The sequence below is a fragment of the Vigna umbellata genome, chromosome 5, assembly GCF_029865625.1.
Source record: "Vigna umbellata cultivar VRB3 chromosome 5, Vumbellata_1.0, whole genome shotgun sequence".
Lineage (NCBI taxonomy): Eukaryota > Viridiplantae > Streptophyta > Magnoliopsida > Fabales > Fabaceae > Vigna > Vigna umbellata.
The window spans coordinates 34,043,694-34,065,593 of record NC_142169.1 but is presented as its reverse complement, the minus strand read 5'-3'; the positions used below and the strand labels follow the sequence as shown (position 1 = coordinate 34,065,593).

The 21,900-nt window shown below is 30.6% G+C and overlaps 3 protein-coding genes and 1 non-coding gene across 4 annotated transcripts; 2 read left to right on the top strand and 2 right to left on the bottom strand.

The window, feature by feature from the left end:
• The first annotated feature begins 6,844 nt into the window (after window positions 1-6,844).
• Window positions 6,845-10,390, top strand: LOC124834739 (rop guanine nucleotide exchange factor 7-like). Its single transcript, XM_047309512.2, has 7 exons — window positions 6,845-7,479; window positions 7,722-7,838; window positions 8,000-8,154; window positions 8,253-8,327; window positions 8,424-8,714; window positions 8,968-9,330; window positions 9,673-10,390. The coding sequence occupies exons 1-7, from the start codon at window positions 7,191-7,193 to the stop codon at window positions 10,192-10,194; spliced, it is 1,812 nt and encodes a 603-aa protein (XP_047165468.2). The 5' UTR covers window positions 6,845-7,190; the 3' UTR covers window positions 10,195-10,390.
• A 257-nt stretch (window positions 10,391-10,647) lies between these two features.
• On the bottom strand, window positions 10,648-10,719 carry TRNAP-AGG (transfer RNA proline (anticodon AGG)). Its single transcript has one exon. It is a non-coding gene; the product is annotated as a tRNA-Pro (tRNA).
• Window positions 10,720-11,086: 367 nt separating this feature from the next.
• Window positions 11,087-12,023, top strand: MEE60 (maternal effect embryo arrest 60). The gene has a single exon (XM_047309511.2). The coding sequence runs from the start codon at window positions 11,271-11,273 to the stop codon at window positions 11,802-11,804; it is 534 nt and encodes a 177-aa protein (XP_047165467.2). The 5' UTR covers window positions 11,087-11,270; the 3' UTR covers window positions 11,805-12,023.
• A 5,509-nt stretch (window positions 12,024-17,532) lies between these two features.
• LOC124834741 (uncharacterized) lies at window positions 17,533-20,354 on the bottom strand. The gene is made up of 6 exons (XM_047309514.2): window positions 19,893-20,354; window positions 19,163-19,220; window positions 18,838-19,004; window positions 18,315-18,393; window positions 18,147-18,204; window positions 17,533-17,896 (listed from the first exon to the last, which is right to left on the bottom strand). The coding sequence occupies exons 1-5, from the start codon at window positions 20,037-20,039 to the stop codon at window positions 18,188-18,190; spliced, it is 468 nt and encodes a 155-aa protein (XP_047165470.1). The 5' UTR covers window positions 20,040-20,354; the 3' UTR covers window positions 17,533-17,896; window positions 18,147-18,187.
• Between the last annotated feature and the right edge of the window lie 1,546 nt (window positions 20,355-21,900).

Sequence of the window (21,900 nt, the reverse complement as noted above, 5' to 3'; positions counted from 1 at the left end):
CCCGAACTTGGTGGTTAAACTCTACTGCAGTGACGATACTGTAGGGGAGGTCCTGCAGAAAAATAGCTCGGCGTCAGGATGATAAAAAGCTTAACACCTCTCGTTCTTATTACTTTTTCAATTTGAAAAAGTAATAAGAATGAAAAAGGAAAAGGTCGTCTTATTCAAAACCCCAATTATGAAATCCCTTAAATGAAATTAAGTTATTACTCAACAAATTTAATTTTTAATTTTTTAAAGGATGAGATCAATTCAGAAGTACCTTTTCTATTTTTTATTTATCTAAAGAAATTCAATAAATGTTCAAATGTTTTGATTTTTTAAATAAGTGTGTGTTCATTTAAAATTTTTTTTAGAACAGGCCGAAGTACAGAAAGATAGTCGATCGATCACGACAGCAGTTGAGCAGAGTTAAAATGCAATCAATAGAATAATTGTTATTGATGAGTGGTTAAAATTGATATTAATGACCATTAAGAGATAAATTAATTTGTCAAATTCTTTTAAATTCTATAAATAAGAGTTTAATTTCGAGGTAAAAGACACTTTTTCATAATTGAATTACTTTTGATCTAGAGGCAAATTATAACTTAGCGTCGTAATGTTTTCTATATATCAAACCTATTAGTCTCCAAAAACAGAGTGAAACAGTCACATAGAACATAGTGAAAATAAATGAGACATGAGATTATTATTGATTGAAAAAGATTTATCTCCATCCCAATCCAGCAAAATCATTTAATACTTTTATTGAGTTAATTGATTGAAAAAGATTAAAATAATATTAATAAAAATACTAAATTTGATTTGATTAAACTTAGGAGCGAAAGTAACAGTTGTTAAATAGGTTTTTGAGGTAGTATATAGTCGACATTGCACGTGAAAGGGACATAACGTATATATGTGGACTCTATCTCAATGTTTATCAGTTGTTTCCGGTTCATATAGGAAGAACAATCACAACCTTCCAAACCCACAATTAATTCGGAGCTCCGAAAGAGTAAGTCAATGCATCGCCGGAACAAAATTTTACAAAAGAAAAAGGAAAACTAAAACTCATCATAAACGAACAGAATCTACTCTATTATACTAAATAAAATTCATTAAATCCATAACATGAATTTAATTCAAACTGGATTTAATTTAAATTAACAAATAATTCAATTATTTTTTAGGACTATCCACAGTTCCACCAATGGGAAGGAAAAGGGCGAAAGTAAATTTAAAAAGGATGGCAGAAAAAGAAAAAAGTTTTGGAAAGGTAGCTGCAATGAACTACAAAAGGTTAAGAGTTAAACGGTTCATAATTAATAAACGGATATAATAACAGTTAGTCACCTTTTTTTTTTAACTTTACTTTCAACAACTCCATTGTCAAAAACAACGTGCAAGGTCGGCCTTTTAACTTTTCGTCATCGTTTTGTGGGTTGAAACGGATACAACGTACATAAATTTCAAATGAACACACGCACAAGGTTCAATCTCGTAACTCGGGAAGTTTATGAGTATGAAGTTTGTAAAAATTATCATTAAGAATTAAGAGATTAAAAAAATATGAATATAAAAATAAATGAAAAAAAATTACGTGACTAGTATAGTGTATTTATAGTTTTTTTATCTTTAAATAAACAATATAGATATAATAAACTCATATTATTATTAAAATATTGTAACGATATTCATCATCACATATCAATATAAGAATATTTGGATACTCGAATATGAGGGACCGACATGTCGAGTAAAAATATTGTGACTTAATATCCAAATGTTTTGGGTGGAGTAGGTATAACATGATTAGTGAGATCAATAATAATTATCACATTAAAAGTTGTGTTAACTACAAAATTAGTGACACTGTGTCTTTTATTTAAAACAATTATATGATGCACAGAAGAAATGTATTGGTTTGGGAAGCAATAATGCAGGGAAAAGGGACACAAGAAATGTAGTTTGATAAAAAAATGTCTCAACTTTCATTTTCGGGTTTGCAATTTTTCACTTTTGGCAGTCCTATGCCGTAGCGGACCTTTTTTATACATTTAAAACTCATACTTTTAATCGAATATTGCTACAGTTCCTTCTTAGTAAAACTCATACTTTTATACATTTAAAACTCATACTCGAATATTGCTACATTATATATATATATATATATATATATATATATATATATATATAATGTCATTATCTTAGTAAAACTATCTTCATAAAATAGTTTACAATTCAACCACAAAAGTTAAGCTATACATCTTAACACTCAATATTCACTATCCTCAATCCTCAGGGTCAATATTGAGTGTTTTTAAATTTATAAAGGATTGGATATTAATTTAGTTCCTAATTTTGTCAAATATTTATGTTCGTTCATTTTTTTTGCCAATAAAAAATATTTTTTATTAATTTTATTCAATTTCATTATTTATTGGTAACAACGTCTAAATAACTTTCATCATTGAATAGTATACACCACGTGTTTATGATTTTTTGTTTTTTTTTTAAATTTTTTCTTAATTTAAAGAAATATCCACATATGAAATCAACATTATGTCGTGAAAAAGTAGAATTATGACGTGCATCGTATTATATTGAATCTAATTATCACGTGCATCGTTTTATATTGAATCTAATTTAGTATTTATATTTATTATTTTGATTCAGTTTACTTCGTATATTTGTTATTTTTATTCATATTTTTTAAAAATGGAATAATGTTTCTCTTTATATAAAGATTAAATTTAAATTTTATATAAATATTATTTGTATCTTTATTAAAATTTATATTTTTATTAAATATTTTTGGAATTATTTAAACTAACATTAACTTTATCATTAGATTCATGTTTCACTTTGGTTATATATATAAAATAAGATTAGAGAGCGATTGAAACTAAGGAAGAAATTATATATAAAATAATTTTACAAGATTTAGACTTGGTTAAAAAATCAAGATTAGAGTTAGTTTAAATTTAAAAGGAAATTTCTTCAGTAACAAAAAATAAACATAAATATAATCATTATATTATAATAATATAATTAGAAATATAATAATTATATTATAATAATATAATCATGGTCAATTTAAAAATAATTTTATAAATTTTAATAAAAATGTGAATTTTAATAAAAATATCAATACATTCAATTAAATAATATAATATTTTAATTTAGAAATAAACAATTTAAAAAAAATGAAAGTGAAATAAATCAAAATAAAAAATATATAAAAATTGAATTGAATATAAAATATTGACACATAACACTAACACTACTATTATTTGATACACATATAATTTTAATTTAAATAAATAAATAAATAAAATAAAACAAAAAACTATTAATATAATATACACTATTCCCATGATATTAACTATTTAAAAAGAAAATAACTAAATTAAACAAAAATAATAAAAATTAAAATTTTATTTTATCATAAAAAAAATCACATTAAATAAACTAAACCAACATAAAAGTCAAACTAATATTTACGCTAGTACAAAGAAAGCGTATAACATCACACGTTCGACATCCAACTACCGAATAACCAACTTTAAAAATGAGCGGTGATATTTTTGTAAATAAATACAATTATTAAATATTGTTTAGAATTGTAATTCGACGTAAAAGATATAAAACGTCGAATGACTTTTAAATTCGACGTAAAAGGTTAGTGAATTCAATAAAATTTTGAGCAGAGAGATTGAAAATTCATTCATTTTATCTTAGCGCACGAGCGAAGTTTGACGAACACATGTAATCTTTCTTTCATTTGATACAAATGCATATTAATTAATTACTTTATGTATGATTTTTGTTTGTTTTAACCAATTATTTTCGTGCTCTTATCCTTCATAGGCGCATTCTATGTGACGAAACTTCATTACGACGAACTCACCTTTTGAATGTTAATTTTCGTTTTCGTTTTGAAGAACTTTGTTGAACTTGTTTGTTTTTTTGTTGAACTTGTTTGTTATTGTTGTTTAGTTGAACTTGTTTGTTGTTGTTTGATTGAACTTGTTTGGTGTTGTTTGATTGAATTTGTTTGTGGTTGGTTATTATTGTTTGCTGTTAGTACAAGTTCATGCTTTATAAAATATAAAAAACTGAAATTTGTTGTTTTTTTGCTTGTAGAGTTGTAAAAAATGATCAAAATTAATTAAGAAAAAATTAAAAAAAATTATTAATGTCGAATATTGACAAATTTCAGAGAGTAATTTAACATCTCCTGACAAATTATTTAATATCGTTCGCGAATTTACCGTTAAAAATCCAAAAATATTCGACGCGATTAATTATAAATAAACTCAATACCAACATTCAAAAGAACATACCATAAAGATTTATAATTTGGAGTTTCTAAATATCTTTTTTGTTTTACCAATTCAACAGTGGTAACCAATTCTTTTTAATGAAATTCGTAATCAAACAAACTTAAATAACATTTAAAATTGAGCTTTTGCAAAATTCAAGTAATTGTTTATTCTTGAAAATAGTTTAGTACTAGAAATAAATCATTTTAGGATAGAACTAGAATAATCCTTGGAAAAATATTACAGTTTTTAAATCAATTGCACATTTAGATATTTTCTCTATGACAGTAATGTAGGCTACAGAGAATCCAGTTCAGTTTGATAATGACTTGTCTCTTCATTTAACTAATTAATAATAGTTGATTAATTTTGGAAAAGACAAGGCTGTTAGATTGGATGATAAAAGAAAGGAGATTATAGAAGATTATCTTAAGGCAACTTTCTCTGGAGGCCTAACTGCTATTTAACGGCCATATTTTGGTTTCAGATTTAATTAAACACTTTTAAGACAGACTTATCTGACTCAAATTACAAGATAGCCCTTGATCGACTAATACTAAAATACGTTTTCGTTCATGAATTGGTCACCAAATTACTGGATAATCCTTGATCAATAATAATTCAGAACTCGCGAAAAATTGACAGGAGTCAAAAACTTGTTATTATTATTAGCACTTTAATACTACAACGTTTTGTTTTTGTTAAGTACAAATTTTTAATTAAATGCCGCGTGTACTTAGGAATAATTTTAATAGTTTAATCAATATATATTACCAGTGTACAAATTTTAAATTGTTAATTGCTTAGAAATTAAGCTTAATATGTTTACTGATAATTTTTATCAAAATTAATAAATTCATAGTAAAAATATTTACACCAGTAAAAAATTATCTGACACCCTTTAAATACATCAAAGTTTTTGTTTAATGTTCTTAAGCTATACATAAATATAAATGATTTAATAATTATTTTATTGTTTTTTATAAATTATAACTCAAGCAATTCAAGATAATATATAATTATAATTATATAACGGCACACGTATATGCTTTTCATATTTATATTTTTTATAGTTATACAAAATTAATAAATGAAAAGATAACTCAGTTAAAATTAATTTTTGTAATAACTTAATATCTCCCTACAAAAAATAATTTAAAACGGGGTCACAAAAATAACTATATATTAAAATTAATTTTAAATAAGTTTTTGAAAAAACCAGGAGCGTATGTATCAAATTTAAAATGGGTACAATAGTCCTTACAAAAGTAATATGTCCCCTTTAATCTCTGAAAGTAAACAAACTGAAAGAAAAAAGTTAATGAAATTACAATCTGTTGCCTATTTTAGTCTAAAATTAAAAAAGTTGTATAGTTTTAGCGATAATTTAACAGGTTTTTAGAATTTTAGTGAATATGTCCGCGTGAAGGAGTTGCTTACACAGTATATGATTTGATTTTGGTTTCTTTAATTTAAATTTAAGATTTGACTTTCAGTTATAATGAGGAAATTAATACTTTTTGTTCGAAAAAAATATTAATGAAATGTTAAAGAGATAGTATGGTTGGAAAAACATAATTGTATATCCAATCTCAACGTGTACCTATATTTTATAGCAAATCTAAAAATACATTAGAAAAAACAAAAATAATATAATTAAAGTGTAGTAGCTGTAAAAAGAAAAATCTATGGCAAAATTTCATAATGCAGTCTCTGATTTTATACGTTAAAATTTGCAATAGTAGATAATTAAGGATTTTTTTTTTCTAGCGCTACGGAATCAAGCAAAATTGATTATCAATAAATACCATAAAGAAGTTTGATAGTAGGAGTTGGAAGATATATAAAAGAGGGACTTATTATGGTGCCATTTTCAATACAAGCTGGTAAATATTTCATGCCATCAAACTATTCAAATTTTAAAATACCAACGCTATCTATCCATCCACATAAATTATTATCTTATTATACGTCTATCTTTTTTCCTATAATTAGTGCTACAAACTTCGCCAAGCCCCACACTATCAAACCCTAACTCAACCACGAAAAATCTTTTCTAAAATGGCATTCCATTTGAATTAAAATACTATCTATTTTCCCCAAATAAGTAAGTAATCATAGGAGGGTACAAAATCTTCTGTTACCATTTCGTACAAGTATATTTTCTTCGAGTAAATCACAACTTCATTTTTTTTGGTGAAGACATAATGCTATGAAAAATAAGAAAAATATTGAACATGTAGATTTTATTTTAGTGTCAAGAAATATTTTTTGTAAAACTCTTAATTATTTTTAAATAGTATACTTGCGTGTTTTCTTTTTTAATTTCTGAAAATTCTGACAGAATGAGATACTATTTTTTATTTGAAAATTCTGCCATTGAATCTTACTGGTCGTAGAGCAAACGTGAAAGGCCAAAAAAGTAATTATGAGAGCTGAGCGTGTTGTTGTTGTAGTTTAGTGTGGCTCTGCTTACTTACTCCCACAGCTACCGGGTTCAAATTTTTTATTGATATTTTGAACGTACCTTCAAACTCTGAGAGCGAAAGCCAGAAGAGAGACGTTGGCATTTTGGTATGTAAAACCTTCAAACTTGAAATCAAATTTGTCGATGTGAGAGTGTGTGTGAGTTTGTGTGTTGTGTGCACTGTGCAGTGCAGAGAGTGGAATCCTTTTCGGAAAAAGCCACACGTCTTCATCATTGCATCGTCTTTTCTTCCATGAAACATCCTTAGCGGTCCCTTCATATATCCTCAAAACCCACCTCACATTTGTCTTACCGTTATGTTTCGACCCACGTTCCCAGTATCTTCTTATCTGCCTCCCTGCTAACTGCCCCATTTCCCTTTTTCGACTCAAACCGCTTTCTTTCTCTCCCAGATGGATGTTTTTCCCGGCAAGAACGAAACTTCTCAAAACAAAACAGATGGGGTTTCCTCTTGTCTCACCGATTCCACTGCAGACTCCCGGGAAACCAGTTTCTGTGCATCCACTTCTTCAGTTACCGTTGAAGAAGCAAAGGCAAAAGGCTCTTCTTCACCCGCTCCTCTTGGTTGGCCCATTCTCAAGGCTACACTCTCCAAGCGCTCTAATTCACATGAAAAAGAAAACGAACATAAATCTCACTTGGAAGACACTAAGCTTACTCGTATTGGTTTGAAGCTGTCAGGTTAGTTTTTTTTTTTTTTGTTTATCTTTTAAAGAATGTTATGATAGATGGACGTGGCTGTGTTTGGAAAGTAGAAAAGTATTGTGGGAATTTTACTTGATAGAGACTATTTTTTCAGTTGAATTCGTTGGAGTTAATAATTGGACTCCCTTTTAAGTCATTAATTAATGCCCCTTTGTTATTTTGTGTAATAACTCTAACTAGAGCTAATTATTAGATTTATTTTAATTTGTTTAAAACAGAAGTTGACATGATGAAGGAGAGGTTTGCAAAATTGTTGCTTGGTGAAGATATGTCAGGTTCTGGTAAAGGGGTTTGCACTGCTTTGGCCATCTCTAATGCCATTACTAATCTGTGTGGTATGCTTCCTTTCTTGCACACAGACATTTGGCTATCAGTTTAATTGAGAAGCTGTTTGGTTTGTCTTTGTTGGTCAAGTAGTTCAAAATTTTGAATTTTCTCGTTTGATGTAAATTTGAGTTTTGTAACTTGCTCAAATTTGGATTATTTGAACGTGTAGCAACTGTATTTGGGCAATTATGGAGACTAGAACCTTTACCTTCTGAGAAGAAAGAAATGTGGCAGAGAGAGGTGGAGTGGCTTGTTAGTGTTAGTGATTACATTGTTGAGTTGATGCCTTCTTGGCAAACATTTCCTGATGGGAGTAAACTCGAGGTAAAATTGGATTGAATCTTGATCTCATTGCCGAAGTCTGATTTTTATTCAAAAGGGAATTCATAATTATGATGTTTCTAATATAGTGCATTCTTTAGGTAATGACTTGCAGGCCTAGGACAGATATTTTCATAAACCTTCCAGCTCTTCGCAAACTTGACAACATGCTTCTCGTGAGTATTGAATCTTGTTCTTTCATGGCTCACTAGTAAATTTCTGTGACATCATTCAATGTTTGAGGCCTTAATGTACATTTTCTTTTATAACAGGAAATTTTAGATAGTTTCACTTCTACAGAGTTCTGGTATGTAGACCAAGGCATTGTAGCCGCAGAAGCAGATGGTTCAGCCTCTTTTCGCAAAACAATTCAGCGGCAAGAAGAAAAGTGGTGGCTTCCTGTACCTCGTGTCCCCCCTGCAGGACTCAGTGAAGACTCAAGAAAACAGTTGAATCACTCTCGAGAATGTGCAAACCAAATACTAAAAGCAGCCATGGCTATCAACAACATTGCTTTGGCTGACATGGAAGTTCCTGAGTCATATTTGGAAGTTCTTCCTAAGGTCTAATCTAAATTCTATCATTGATAGACTTTTGCCCCTTGAGTCATTCTACGATTAAGAACAATGAGCAAACAAAGAATATTGATTACACCATTACAATTTACACTCACTTTGCTTATCTACTAATAAAATCTTTCTTTTGGATGTATGTTTCCTTAAGCAATGTGATCAATGGTTTCTGTGTACCTGCAATAAGATGTTTAGTTAACTTTCTGTCACGTTATGACGTTGTCTTGAATATGGGTTTCTGCAGAATGGAAGAACTTGCTTGGGGGATTTTATTTACCGTTACATAACATCAGATCAATTCTCCCAAGAGTACCTTCTTGATTGCTTAGACATATCCTCTGAACATGTTGCATTAGAGATTGCAAACCGTGTGGAAGCAGCAATTTATGTATGGCGCCGAAGAGTTCACTCTCGGTTCTTACCATCCCCAAAGCCCAACCGTTCTACCCCAAAATCATCATGGGAAATAGTCAAGGACTTCATGGTTGATGGAGATAAGAGAGAATTGCTAGCAGATAGAGCTGAAAGCATTCTAGTTTCCCTGAAGCAGCGGTTCCCAGGCTTAAGCCAAACCACCCTTGATACCAGCAAGATCCAGTGCAACAAGGTTGCTGCATTACATTTTTCTCAATCCATCTGCATGTTCCTTGCACTTCCTCAATCGCATATATTAAGGCCCTTTGAAAAAGTATTCCTTTTTAATAAAAAAGTATCACTTTGTTTTTTAGCCATTTTCCATTTTTAAAAACTTTGGAAGAAAACAGTGAAAATAATCTTTTGGTTTTTTCAATCTCTTGTAGATCTTCGAAAGCCTATTGAAAATAAGAAATTGAAAACCTCTAAAAATTGATCAGACCCTTATTGACACATTTTTACGGAAGCATTTAAAAAAGATCTTTGCTTTCATCATTGCATATATCATTGACACATTTTTACACCGACATTTCAGGATGTGGGGAAATCCGTGCTAGAGAGCTACTCAAGAGTTTTGGAGAGCATGGCATTTAACATTGTAGCTCGCATTGATGATTTGCTATATGTGGATGACTTGACCAAACAGTCAGAGAGGTTTGCATTAGTTCCTACTACTATTACTACCACTACAGTTAAGGTGGTTTCTCAGCAGAAGAAGGTTACGCGTCCACATTCGGTGTCTGTCTCAGGCACTGTTACTCCAAACAAAGCAGCATTTGGCAGACCAAGCTTTTCACCAGCTTCCGTGCCACTCATTAGTCCTGCAAGAGGGGAGAGAACTCCTTTCCTCCATAACAACAATAGCATCAAACCTCATCGTCGTGGCTTTGCGGTGAGGAGAGTGCTGTCAAATTATCTTGGAGTAGAGACAAAGACGACAAAGACCACTAAGATATGCAGCAACTCAACTGAGGTGAAATGTTCAAACCCAAGTAGCAAGAAAACTGAACAACAACGTGAGAAGAAACCATGCACACTCAAAAACAAAACCAAATGACTACCAAAGGTTTATCTATTAGATCCAGTCAGTAAGGTTGTTGAGATTCGGTGACACAAAGTTTACATAGTTTAGTGGAGCATAAATTGTTATAAAGAAGCATTTATTATATATTTTTTAACTTCTACATTTGTATCATTCAGGACCATTATATATTTGTTGGTATTGAGAATTCAAATTCATATTGAGATCTGAAGCAGTTGGTATTCATCAAATGCTTTTGAATTTAAAAATGCTGAGAATCACGTTGACATTTAATGATATTTTTTCAATTTATAAAGTTCACTTTGTACCAAACATAAGAAAATGGAGCTTGGTTATTCGTGTAATTGACAAGTGGGACCTAAGACACTAAGGTTGCTTATTCTTGGTTGGAGTACTAAAATGCAGGAGTGGTCACTGACAAAGGAGACTTGATAGTAAAAGAAAAGGGAAAACAAAAGTTAAAAAAGAGGGGCATTCCGAGAATTGAACTCGGGACCTCTCGCACCCTAAGCGAGAATCATACCACTAGACCAAATGCCCTGAATGATATTGACTTGTAAGTGAAATATTAAATTTCTAACATACAAAATTTCTAGATCGTTTTCATATATGTAAACATCACAGCACCAAACGTGTACGCTTTTCCTCTTTGTCAGGATGCTTCTGCAATTTTCTTTGAAAATAGATTTGGAATCAAACCTTTATCAGATTTTACTGATCGTCACAATTTTAATATTTAAAAATCTTGTCCAATTATTTCAAAGATTTTTTATTTTTTTTATCTCACTACTTTAGTTCTTTGGAATTTGGACACACTCTTTTCAAGGTATTTTGGTCAAAATTAACGCCACAAACATATTTATGTATTATCATGTTCTTCCCTGTTAAGAGAAAAAGAAAAAGAGACTGTTAAACACGCAAAAAGACCCCAATAATTACAAATAAATCTTTGTATTTACAGAAAACAGGTCGGTGAAAGCGTTTCGTTGCTGGCAGGCATATATCTGACCAGTGACCCCGTTTCCCGCAAGAGTCCATTCCATAAATTTTCGTCGTCTTCTCTCTTTTTCTGCCTGAAGAAAATAATAGCAATGTCATCTTCCTTCACGAGTCTTCACATCACCGCGTTAGACGCGATAGTGAACGTGAACTCCCTTTTCACTCTCGCTGTCTTCGTAGGCCTAACGTGGAACCCTAACGATCCGGAGAACAATCTCAACTCCGATCCGGCGTGCGCTCCCACCGCCGCCATCGCCGAGAACCTCATCGCCTTCCACGTCTACTCCTTCAGCTCCTTTCTCTTCTCCAGCCTTGTCGCACTTGCGCTCAAGCAGGCTATTCGCCTCTCCCGCACCACCTCTTTCCACTACCCCGCCGCCGTCGAGCACCTCGTCGCGCACGTCAACCGCTCCTCCCTCCGCGTCGGAATGCTCGTCTCTGCTGTGGGATCCGTCTTTGGCTGCTCCTTTCTCATGCTTGCGCTTGTCAACGTCGCGCAGATCAAGCTTGGAACGCTTGCCTGCGGAAGCTCGCACACCTACGCCGCCGTCGTTCCGCTTCTCATCCTCGTCCCCATTGCGCTCCTCATCTACGCCTCGCTCGTTCTGTACGCTTTCACTCGCTAGGTTTTCTGTGAACGAATGCAATCGCGTTTAACACGATTACAATGTTTGATGCGGCTAGTTTATGTGTCTTCGTTGAAATTGTAGAGGTTTATATTTCTACTGAGTTTTGGACCTTTGGAGATGTTCTAAACTCCGATTCGCATTTGAAAATTGATCCTGAGTAAGTGTAAATTAATACGAATGTGCTCTGAAATGGAAGTGTTGCTTTCGTTGTGTGTCCTTGTGAATCAGGCTTTGAGATATTCATCTTTGTCAATACAAGCAGTTTGATGCCTGATGATAAGTTAGATCTTCATGTTAGAGTGTAGAGAAGAACTTTTGATGAAAAATTTAACATTATAAAAGAATTTTGGTATTTCAGGAATTAGTCTTTTACTGTCAATTAGAGAATACTTCTAGTTAACCCAAACGATAGTGATATTGGGGGTTTCGATTGCATTTCAAACTCAATGTACAATTTCATTGGATATTTAGCAGAGCCTTTGGAATTAAGGTTTCTCTCTATTGTTGCCACTGAATTGTACGAGAATTAAGGTCCACTATTCGTTTTTTGTATCTGATTACTGACCAGACCGTTTAAATTGAATAACTTCAAATTAGTTTGAAAATTAAATTAAACTTTAGTAAAATCTTTAGTTTATTTTTAAATTTTATATAATTTTTTATTGCTTTGTGTGTATATATAATTGAGTTATATTTATTTTGTTTGTGTATTAATAAATTTAAAAAGAATGTAACACTACATTTATTGAATTACAAATAGTTTTAATTGAAAGCAGTTCAAGATAAAACATAGTTCATATTAAGTTTTAATCAATCTACAGGTTGAGTCATTTTCTATTGATTGGATTCAATCAGTTCGACTCCAATTAAATCTATAGCAACACTATTAATTTCTTTAGAATTGTTTTAGAGTTTTAAATGTTTTTTAAGGGCATTCTTGATTCTTGATTAGGATAGAGTATTTTCTTAAATAAAAAAATGTATTTTTCTCTTTAGTTTATGAATACATGGGAAAACACTTAACCGTTGGCTTGCCTCAAAAGGATTGTTGAAGGCTTTTACTTTTTGCAACCCTTAAATTTTTAAAATGACTAACATTTTTCAATTTCATATTTCAATTTATTTTTTGAAATTTTCAGAACACATAAAATACATTTTAGAATAATTTTTTGGCATGGGATAGCCAGAACAAACTCTTCCAAAATGTACCTAATGCCTTTTGGAATGATTTTTTTGGTACACTTTTACCTCTGTAGTTTTCTTATACTCTTCCTTTTCAGCAGCAGCAGCGGTGACGGTGGCAGCAGCAGCAACAATGGTGAAAGATATTTGACTATTATTCTCTTATTGTAGGGTACAGATAGTAATTATGGAGGTGCAGAAGCAAAAACCATTGTTTTTTTACAAGCAAACGACTTCACCAACTTCTATTAATTTGTTGGGTGTTGATCCTCCACCTCCACAGCCTTCTCCCTCCACCTCCCCAATTATCTTTAATTCCAATTATATCCTTAAAGTTAAAATTTTTTATTTTTATTATTTTATTATTTTAATATTTAAATATAAACTAATATAAATATACATTATTAAAATACATTAAAAAGATATTCAAAAATAATAAATCAAAATATTAAAATATCTAATAAAATAATAACAGAAACATAAAATTAAAACAAAGCTTAAACGGATGACATCCTTAAACTGATGTCAACATCCGTTTAAGGCGAAACGGATGTCGACATCCGTTTTGCCTTAAACGGATGTTGACATCCGTTGAAGGATGTCATCCGTTTAGGCTTCGTTTTCATTTTACGTTTTAGGGTTAAAGGATTATTGGAAAGATTATTGGAAGGATTATTGGAAGGGTTTAGGGTTTAGGGTTTAGGATTATTGGAAGGATTATGACTACGTACCTGGAGAGGAACCACGACAAGCACATTACACCACAAACGTACTGCACCACGTACTGCACCGAAAGCAAGAGGAAGATTGCTTGATAATTCTTTTAACGATCACTGAGCTTTGCAGAAAAATATTTTACTCATACAAGGAACTACGTAGGTTATCAGTGAAATATGTTATAAATGAATAAAATTAAAAAACAATAATTCTAAAAATAAAATTTTACTGAGGGGTAAAATAGTAAAGGGGAGGTGGAGGGAGAAGGCTGTGGTGGTGGAGGGAGCAACACCCTAATTTGTTTCGGGGCTGGACAGTAAATAAGGCCTACCTTACCATATGGGCTTTTGCGTCAGCCATTTACTCGTGTTTAAAAGCAGCTTCATTCATTAAGAAAACATCTATTTATATTCGACAAGTGATATTTTATAATTTTTTAATAATTATTCTATTAATGATTTTTAATCAGTGCTTCTAGGACACTAGTTAACGAGACAGTTCATATTTTCCTTACATTTCTCATGATTTATAAATTTAGTCAGCATCGATCAGTAATTTGACTTCTCGGACAATCTACAACATTTATAAATTTTTCTTATCCATAAACCATGGATGATCTTGGTATAGCTTGACGTTTCACAAAATAACTGAAGTCGAAAGAGTATCTGTTTTGTAGAGAAAGATGAAAACGGTAAAAATAACAACTAAAAATTAAGTACTTAATTCAAATTTTTATCTTTCGTTTTCACAAATCTTAGATCACAACAACTCCATCTTTTCCATTGCGAGCTCTTTGGGGGAATTTCACTGAAATAGTCCATCTCCCAAACTTGAACCTGTGGATTAGGGAAATAACCTTCTTGATTTTCATTGAACTTGTAAAAGTTACCTTGTTAAATATCTCTTTCGCATGTTTCTACGGCCCACTGTACAAACATCAATTGAAAATCTCAAGTCTTTGAATTAGTTATCAATTGCACAATGCCATTTTCAGGGTATATTCGTTCTTCAATTTGAATCACAATGCAAGATACTAGAGAAAAAGAAATCCAAGGGTCAACTATATTTGTTCCTGAATCTCCATTTGTTTTGTTTGCTTCTGTGCTTATGAATACAACAGCCATGGACACTCCTCGGCTTCTTTTCATGCTTGTAATGTTCTATCCAATTCTTGGCTCTTTGATTTTGCTCCATTTTCCGAAAACATGTGGTTGATTTTGACATTCAACAACAAAAGTTATCTACATCAAGAAACAAACTCTCTGAACTATAAATTCTGAGAAAAGTTAGATCACACAGTTTGAACATTGACAATCTTGCCTATTCCACTCAAATTGGCTATGTATCTCTAAAACCTCCGCTGTCGACATGATTCCATATTCAACACAAACTATTTAGGATTTAGATCTAAACTTTAAAGAAGATCCACAATTTTATTATCACATATTTTAGATTAAAGATTATGTAAATTTTTTTTGTGTAATTTGACATATCTCATTATTATTAGATTTTCGTGATGAATCCATTCAGAGCCGATGAAGTTTTGTTAATAATAGTAAATTGAACTTTTTTCATAAAATATACAACTTATATGTTTTTATAAATGGTTAATTAAATTTTTTAAAAAAATACAAAACTTATATTTAAAAAAAATTGAATTTACTATGGAATATCAAGATTTTTATTATACTTTTAATAAGGAGGTTTATATCTCATTTAAGTTTTTAAATGGGTATACATCTTTTTACGTGTTTTTAATATATCTTACTTATATTTTTTATAAGGTGACACTCATACCCCTTATTTTATTTAAAATAATATATTCATAAATTTTTAAATAAAAATTATATTTTAGAGCTATATATTATTTCATAATAATATATATTTTTTAAAATATTATTGTTTTTAGTTTAATAAGATACTTTAAAATTTAGTAATAATAAGACTTTTCTGATATTTTTAATATAAAATAATTGAATTATTTAATTTTTTGTTTATGAAAAAAATTATTTCAAATAAAAGAAGAGTCGTTATTTTAAAATATATAAAAAAAAGTGTCTTAATTATTAAAAATAAAATATTAAAACTATTAAAAAAAGGATATTTATTTTAAAACTAAAGAAGTTTAAGTGTATCCTTTACCATGACTTCTTGTAATTCTCCAGAGAAAAAATACTTCTGGTGATAATAGAAGATTGAACCTTCATTTTATCTTATTAGTAAGCAGCCACAAGGAATAATTACAGAATAGCACAGTTGAAAAAGAAGACGAGGAAGAGAAAGCCTCGATTGGTTTTGTTTTCATATTAGATATATACAATATATATCTAATACTAAAAAACTATATACAATTTATCTGTGTCCACAACTTTCTCCCTAGAAATTACATAATATATCAGATAACTTTTATATATATCTCCTTAAATTTTCAGCAGCAAGTTTTTGGTTGGGAGTTTCATAAGAAGATAATGCTTAACTCTATCTTTTGCTACTATACATTCCTTCACCTTTTAATACTTATGGATGGATTCAGTGGTTCATTTTTAAATGAGAGACTTTAATTTGCATTGTTCAGTTCATTTTAGTTATATATTTTTCTCATATTAAAATACTGCATATCTAATTTTATATAAACAGATCGATAATATTGAAACAATTTTCTTCCACCTTAATTATATCAGTACAATGATTAGTTCCACCACTTTTGTTTATCTTGCACTGAACGTGGTTAGGCATAATTAATAATGGTTGATAACTCACATAACACGTAGCTTTTCCACTTTGTGGATGAGGGAAGTACAAAAACTGAAAGACAAAAGTGAACAGGAAAATTAATAAGCTTGTTTTAGGTCAATTTCGGTTGAGAGAAAAATCAGAAATTAAGTTTTATCTTTGCTTATCTGGTTAGATAGAAATATAGAAAGTGTTTTAGTATATAGATCTTTTGGTCCATATATGAAGAATAAATACATAATGTAATTAATCTTGATTTAAATATAAAATTAACTATTTCTAGTCAGTGATTATTTTCTTCTGTGTCTCTTACATGTAGTATTATTGTATATAAATCTGGACTTGTGGTTGTTTAACAGATTTGAGCTACATCAATCTGAAAATTATCTACATAAAAAAATTAATTATTTTAAAAATAAAAACTTTATATTTAAAAAAGAAATACTTAAAACAAATTAAATTGTAACTCAAAATTTAAAAATTTTAAAAATATATTATAAAATAAAATGAATAATTAAATAACTCATTCAAGTTAGATAGCTTAACAGTAATTCGAGCAATTTAAATAATTCAAAGGAAATTTGAATAACTAATTTGTTAAAACGGTTGTAGAGTTATTTGATGGTTTGAAAATGTATGAGTGTATTTTAATTTTATTAGTTACCTAAATTAACTTTCAGTTTATACTGGATATCGTGTTTTGATTATTTTTCCATAATTAAAAGCAAAATTCATTTCGAATTCCAATTGACTAAAAACTATAAATAGGTATCTTTTTCAACTCCTTAAATTTAAAGTGATTTTTTAACTAAAATTCAAACTTATATTATATCATTGATTTAATTCAGTCAAATTGCTTTTAGAATTGAGTTTGGTTATTTCAATTTGTTGACTCTTAAGTGGACTATATTACAATTACTGGGAGTTTTATTATTATTATTTTCATTTTCATTTTCATGTTGGTGTATTGCACCTTTCTTTTGTATTGCTCGAGGTGCATTAACTTCGGTGGCGTAGGTTGGTGTATATATATATATATATTTTTTTTTGCATTTTAATTTACCCTTATTAAAAATGTTAAAGAAAAAAAAGCTTATAAATGCAGCTCTTATTTATAAGTCACAGAATGCTACATGCTACACAGCGGATAGAACGGGAAACCTTAAAGTACATGCAACAAGATCACATGATTCTAGAACACTACTAAAAGTCAGCTACCAGCTCGAAACTGTTTGCATGAAATAAGAACACAACAGCAAGTAATTATGGCTTGAAGCTACTACGTACTACTATAAGGGTTGACTTATCATGTGCTACAAACTTATATGTGCGAGCTGTGACAAAAAGGACTCAACACATGTTGAAGAGTTCCAGTGTCCGCTACCATGTCTTATTTCCCTACTTAATTAGAGCACTGCCACTGCGTACACCGTATGTGGTCGTTCATATATATCATCCTGCAAAATCAACAAATTCTCCATCTTTCAAGCTGATCAATTGTAATGTTTCTCTCATAAAACTTAAAACAGTGGAGTTTTAGCAGTAGAATTTCACTATTCTACAGTGGCTATGAACACAGAAGAAACAGAATTGTGTATATTACATTGTTGGAAGGAAGAAAAATATCATGTTCAAACCTCGTGAATTTCAGCTCTATAAAAATAGAAGGAAAAAAAAATACTGGAGTTAAATTTGAATTTCAAATACCTGATCCGCAGGATGGGAAGCTTTTCATACATTCGCAGAGGTTAATAATAAAGAGAACCTGCGGTAATCGAAAATAATGTAGGTATTATTAAGTCGGTAAATTTTGCTTCACTTAGAATTTTTGTTTATTTCTTTTTCCTCTGCTACGTGGAGCCAAGATTGTCCTACCTTGCCACCAGTTCCCTCTTGAAGCACTATTCGAATCGTTACCATTTGGGTCATGATCGTCTTCCTTGTCTTTCTTAAACTGCAAAGATGCCAAATATGCTTCAACTAATGGAAAAAAAAAAAATACAACACACATATGTATGCATGTAAATACTTACTACTATAAAGTATTCACTGCATTATTATTATACGGTTACTATTTTATTTATATCAGCCAATGATCCTTGCAGCATCTCATTTTAAAGTTGAATTTATTCACTTGTGTGTTTACACTTATCTTTGAGGGATTAAAAGGAAAGCTAGAAAAGAGAAAGTGTGGTTTACTTTCTCTTATCATATGAAAGCAAGGTTGAGGAAAATGTATAAAAGATAAAGCATATGTGCTGCAAAAGCATAAGTGTAACTAAATGTAAAAACAGTGGAGGTTGTACTTAAAAATATTATTATATATATTAAATAATGATCCCTTTGGCAATCAACAGCATGGACCATGATGATAAAGGATGGGAATTGAGGCACTCACAATGTGGTGGGATTCAGTGGTCCTGGTTCTTGGGGAATAATTTTCTTGACCACCATAAAAGATTGATGAACTGTAGTAACTACTGGGCTCCACTGGCTCATTCTGATAATTGGTACTGGCATTCTTGTTGGAGACACCGCTGTTTTCACCTTTGTAACCGTAATTGCCTGAAACGAATCCAACCGAAGCTTTACTAAATAAGCCCAGACATTATAATTTGATTGAAAAAGCCACATGTTCCCTGTCTATAGACAAGATTTGAGATGAACTGAAAGAGGGCATATTTAGTACTTCAGGTCAAAGTGGTATATGTCTCATAACGAACCTGGTGCTCCATAATTTTTGCATCCCATCTCTTGTTTTGTTGAATCTCTCCCTCCAACCTAAAGTTGTATAAAGAGTAACAGGGTTAAGTCTATATGTTATATATGTCAATTATTTTTCTCAAACCAGTATATGCTACATATATCGCTCAGAGATCAAAGCTCATATTAACTTTACTCCAACACTACTCATACAAGAACATATTCATTCACGCTTAAAGTTCTGATTAAAGCTAAACTTTATGCGCACAGAGAAGAGCTAGCCAGACCAAAACAATTTACAATCCATACTCAACAACTAATCGCTTGCCAACTTTCTCAATTCAAATATCATTACATACTACTATACTCCATTTTTGTATATCATGGTGAAAACTAGACCAGTTATAGTTAGTTACCTAGATAGAAGAGTTTGACCATATATAATGCTTTCAATAACTACCTTGTAAAAAGGTGTGCTATTGATACATACATACCGGCTCAAACGAATCAAGGACCTTAAAGCTTAAAGCCATAAACCATTGAAGTTATTAATTCTTTTGTTATTATACCAACACATCAGAGGTATGATATTCCCGAAAAAACCTGTTGGTTAAGTAGTCAGAAACAATAACTATGCCATATAGCCAAAACAGAAGATCTCAAAAAAAGAAAAAACATGCAAGAGATGTTATGAAAGGAAGATTGAGCAATAAAAAGTAGAAAAAGAAAGTAGGAAGGGGACATGCATACAGTGGAAGGAGGTGGGAAAATGGAGCCAAAGATGCTGGTGGATGAAGATGAAGTGGTGGAGGGGTCCTTGGGACCAAAAAGATGATCAAAGTTGGTGAGTGATGATGAGGAAGAACCTGCTGCCACTTTCTTTTTGTTGTTCTCCATGTCTGGTGAGTGTGACTTACGATTAATAGTGATTAACGAAGGAAGGAAGGTAGCTAGCTAGCTAGCTTTATGTGTTTGGAGAGGTATAATATAAAGGTTTCTTTCTTTGTCAACCAACGGACAAAACTACTAGCTAGTTTGATAAGTATATATCTATCTATCCTTTAACGACCAAAAGATTGGATAAGATTTGCAGAGGTTTGGAAGAAGGCGAAAAAAAGATAACGATGGAAGATGGGGAAAAGGGTGCGGAGAGAAAGAGAAAGAAGATTGAAGAAGAGAAGAAAGGTGAGAGAAGGATAGGAGAGCACGTGATGGTAGCAGATGATGTGTAGAACATGATACGTATAGAAGGTATTTATAAGCCAAAAAATATGCTGCGCCCATGTGCCCCTCATTCAATTTCAATTTCTTTCTCTTTCTTTGACACATGGGTTTCCACTTGGGCCCCACCTCGACTTCATACCCAAATCCAAAACCCTTTTCTCATATGTCTCTCTTACCTTCTCCTTTGACTTTCCCTTCTCTTTTACCTACTCGTTTCTCTTCAACCAACCATTTCTTTCACTCATCTTTCCCACAATTAACTCTCATAATTCTCTCCTTAACTATCCTCGTTCATTCCTATCATTTTCATTCAATTTCAATTTCAATTACTTCTAGACAACCACATTTATTAATATAAATTCAAATAACTATTATAGATTTTGCTTTAGATTTTACTTCATTTTTAACGTTTGTTTCCTTTTAAGTTTCAAAATTCACTCTTTTTCTTTTTTACCTTGAGACTCTTAGTCAAGCCTTGCTAATAAATGTTCCTCATCTCTTCAATAATTATACCTTCCACGAGCTTATTTAAAAACCATTGCGAGATTTGGAGAAAATAATATGATTTTATGTTACTTTACGTGGAAGAAACTGATTTTATAAGGTATTTTCCCCCTGGTTTGAGTTGAACCAACATTGCATTTAATTAGTTGTTGCACTAGAATAGTTTCACTAATATTTTGTGTATCTGTACGTGCATGATATATATTATTTATATGAATTGTTTTGGTAGGTTTAATAGTTAAAATTAACAAAAATTCAAATACATTTTCTTAAAGCTTTAGATATTTTTTAAAAGAAAATTATTCTTTTAACAACTTTTTTTTATAACATTTTAACAACTGTTTATGTGATAGCTTGTGATTGGTCCGTTTCAAATATACGAATCAAAATAACAGTGACATGTAATCCATTATAAAAAAGTTATTAGAAAAAGTTGTTCATCGATATCCTTTTTAAAAGTTTAATAGTATTTTTTTCTTAAAATACTACTTCAGTCTCTATCTTTTGTCAATTTAGTTTTAATATGTTTTCTTTGTTAATAAAGATCAATTTTTTGTTAACATCATTTAAATAATTAATGAAAAGTGAATAATATATATATTACATGAGTTAGTTTATAATTCTTTTAATTTTAATTTTTTTAATTATATATTTTAAAATTTAAAAAAATGTCCAGTTGAGCATTATATTGCATGATGATAACAATGTCATGTGACTTGGGTTAGTGACATGTGTGGTTTCAATGTCTCACTTCATAATATCTTATATTTAATTTGATCTTTATATTTATATTTTTAATTCAGTCATAAATTTTTAAAAGAATTGAACAAAAATAATAAATATAATGATCAAATTGAATATAAGATATTCAGACATGATACTCTTCCTAACACATTATGTTGTCATTATCATGAGTTACATGTTGGTTTAACACGTGAACATTTTTTAATTAATAAAAATTAAAAGAATTAAAAAATTATTAACTAAATTATTCGCTGTTAGTTAATTATTTATATGACATTAACAAAAA

Excerpts from the sequence above, each read along its gene's own strand:
- MEE60 (XM_047309511.2), top strand. The coding sequence starts at position 11,271 with ATGTCATCTTCCTTCACGAGTCTTCACATCACCGCGTTAGACGCGATA.
- LOC124834739 (XM_047309512.2), top strand. The coding sequence starts at position 7,191 with ATGGATGTTTTTCCCGGCAAGAACGAAACTTCTCAAAACAAAACAGAT. Across the intron at positions 8,155-8,252 it reads CTGATGGGAGTAAACTCGAG|GTAATGACTTGCAGGCCTAG; the intron begins GTAAAATTGGAT and ends TGCATTCTTTAG. Across the intron at positions 8,715-8,967 it reads ATTTGGAAGTTCTTCCTAAG|AATGGAAGAACTTGCTTGGG; the intron begins GTCTAATCTAAA and ends GGGTTTCTGCAG.
- LOC124834741 (XM_047309514.2), bottom strand. The coding sequence starts at position 20,039 with ATGGAGAACAACAAAAAGAAAGTGGCAGCAGGTTCTTCCTCATCATCA. Across the intron at positions 19,221-19,892 it reads TTTTCCCACCTCCTTCCACT|GTTGGAGGGAGAGATTCAAC; the intron begins GTATGCATGTCC and ends ATACAACTTTAG. Across the intron at positions 18,394-18,837 it reads CCACTGAATCCCACCACATT|TTTAAGAAAGACAAGGAAGA; the intron begins GTGAGTGCCTCA and ends GCATCTTTGCAG.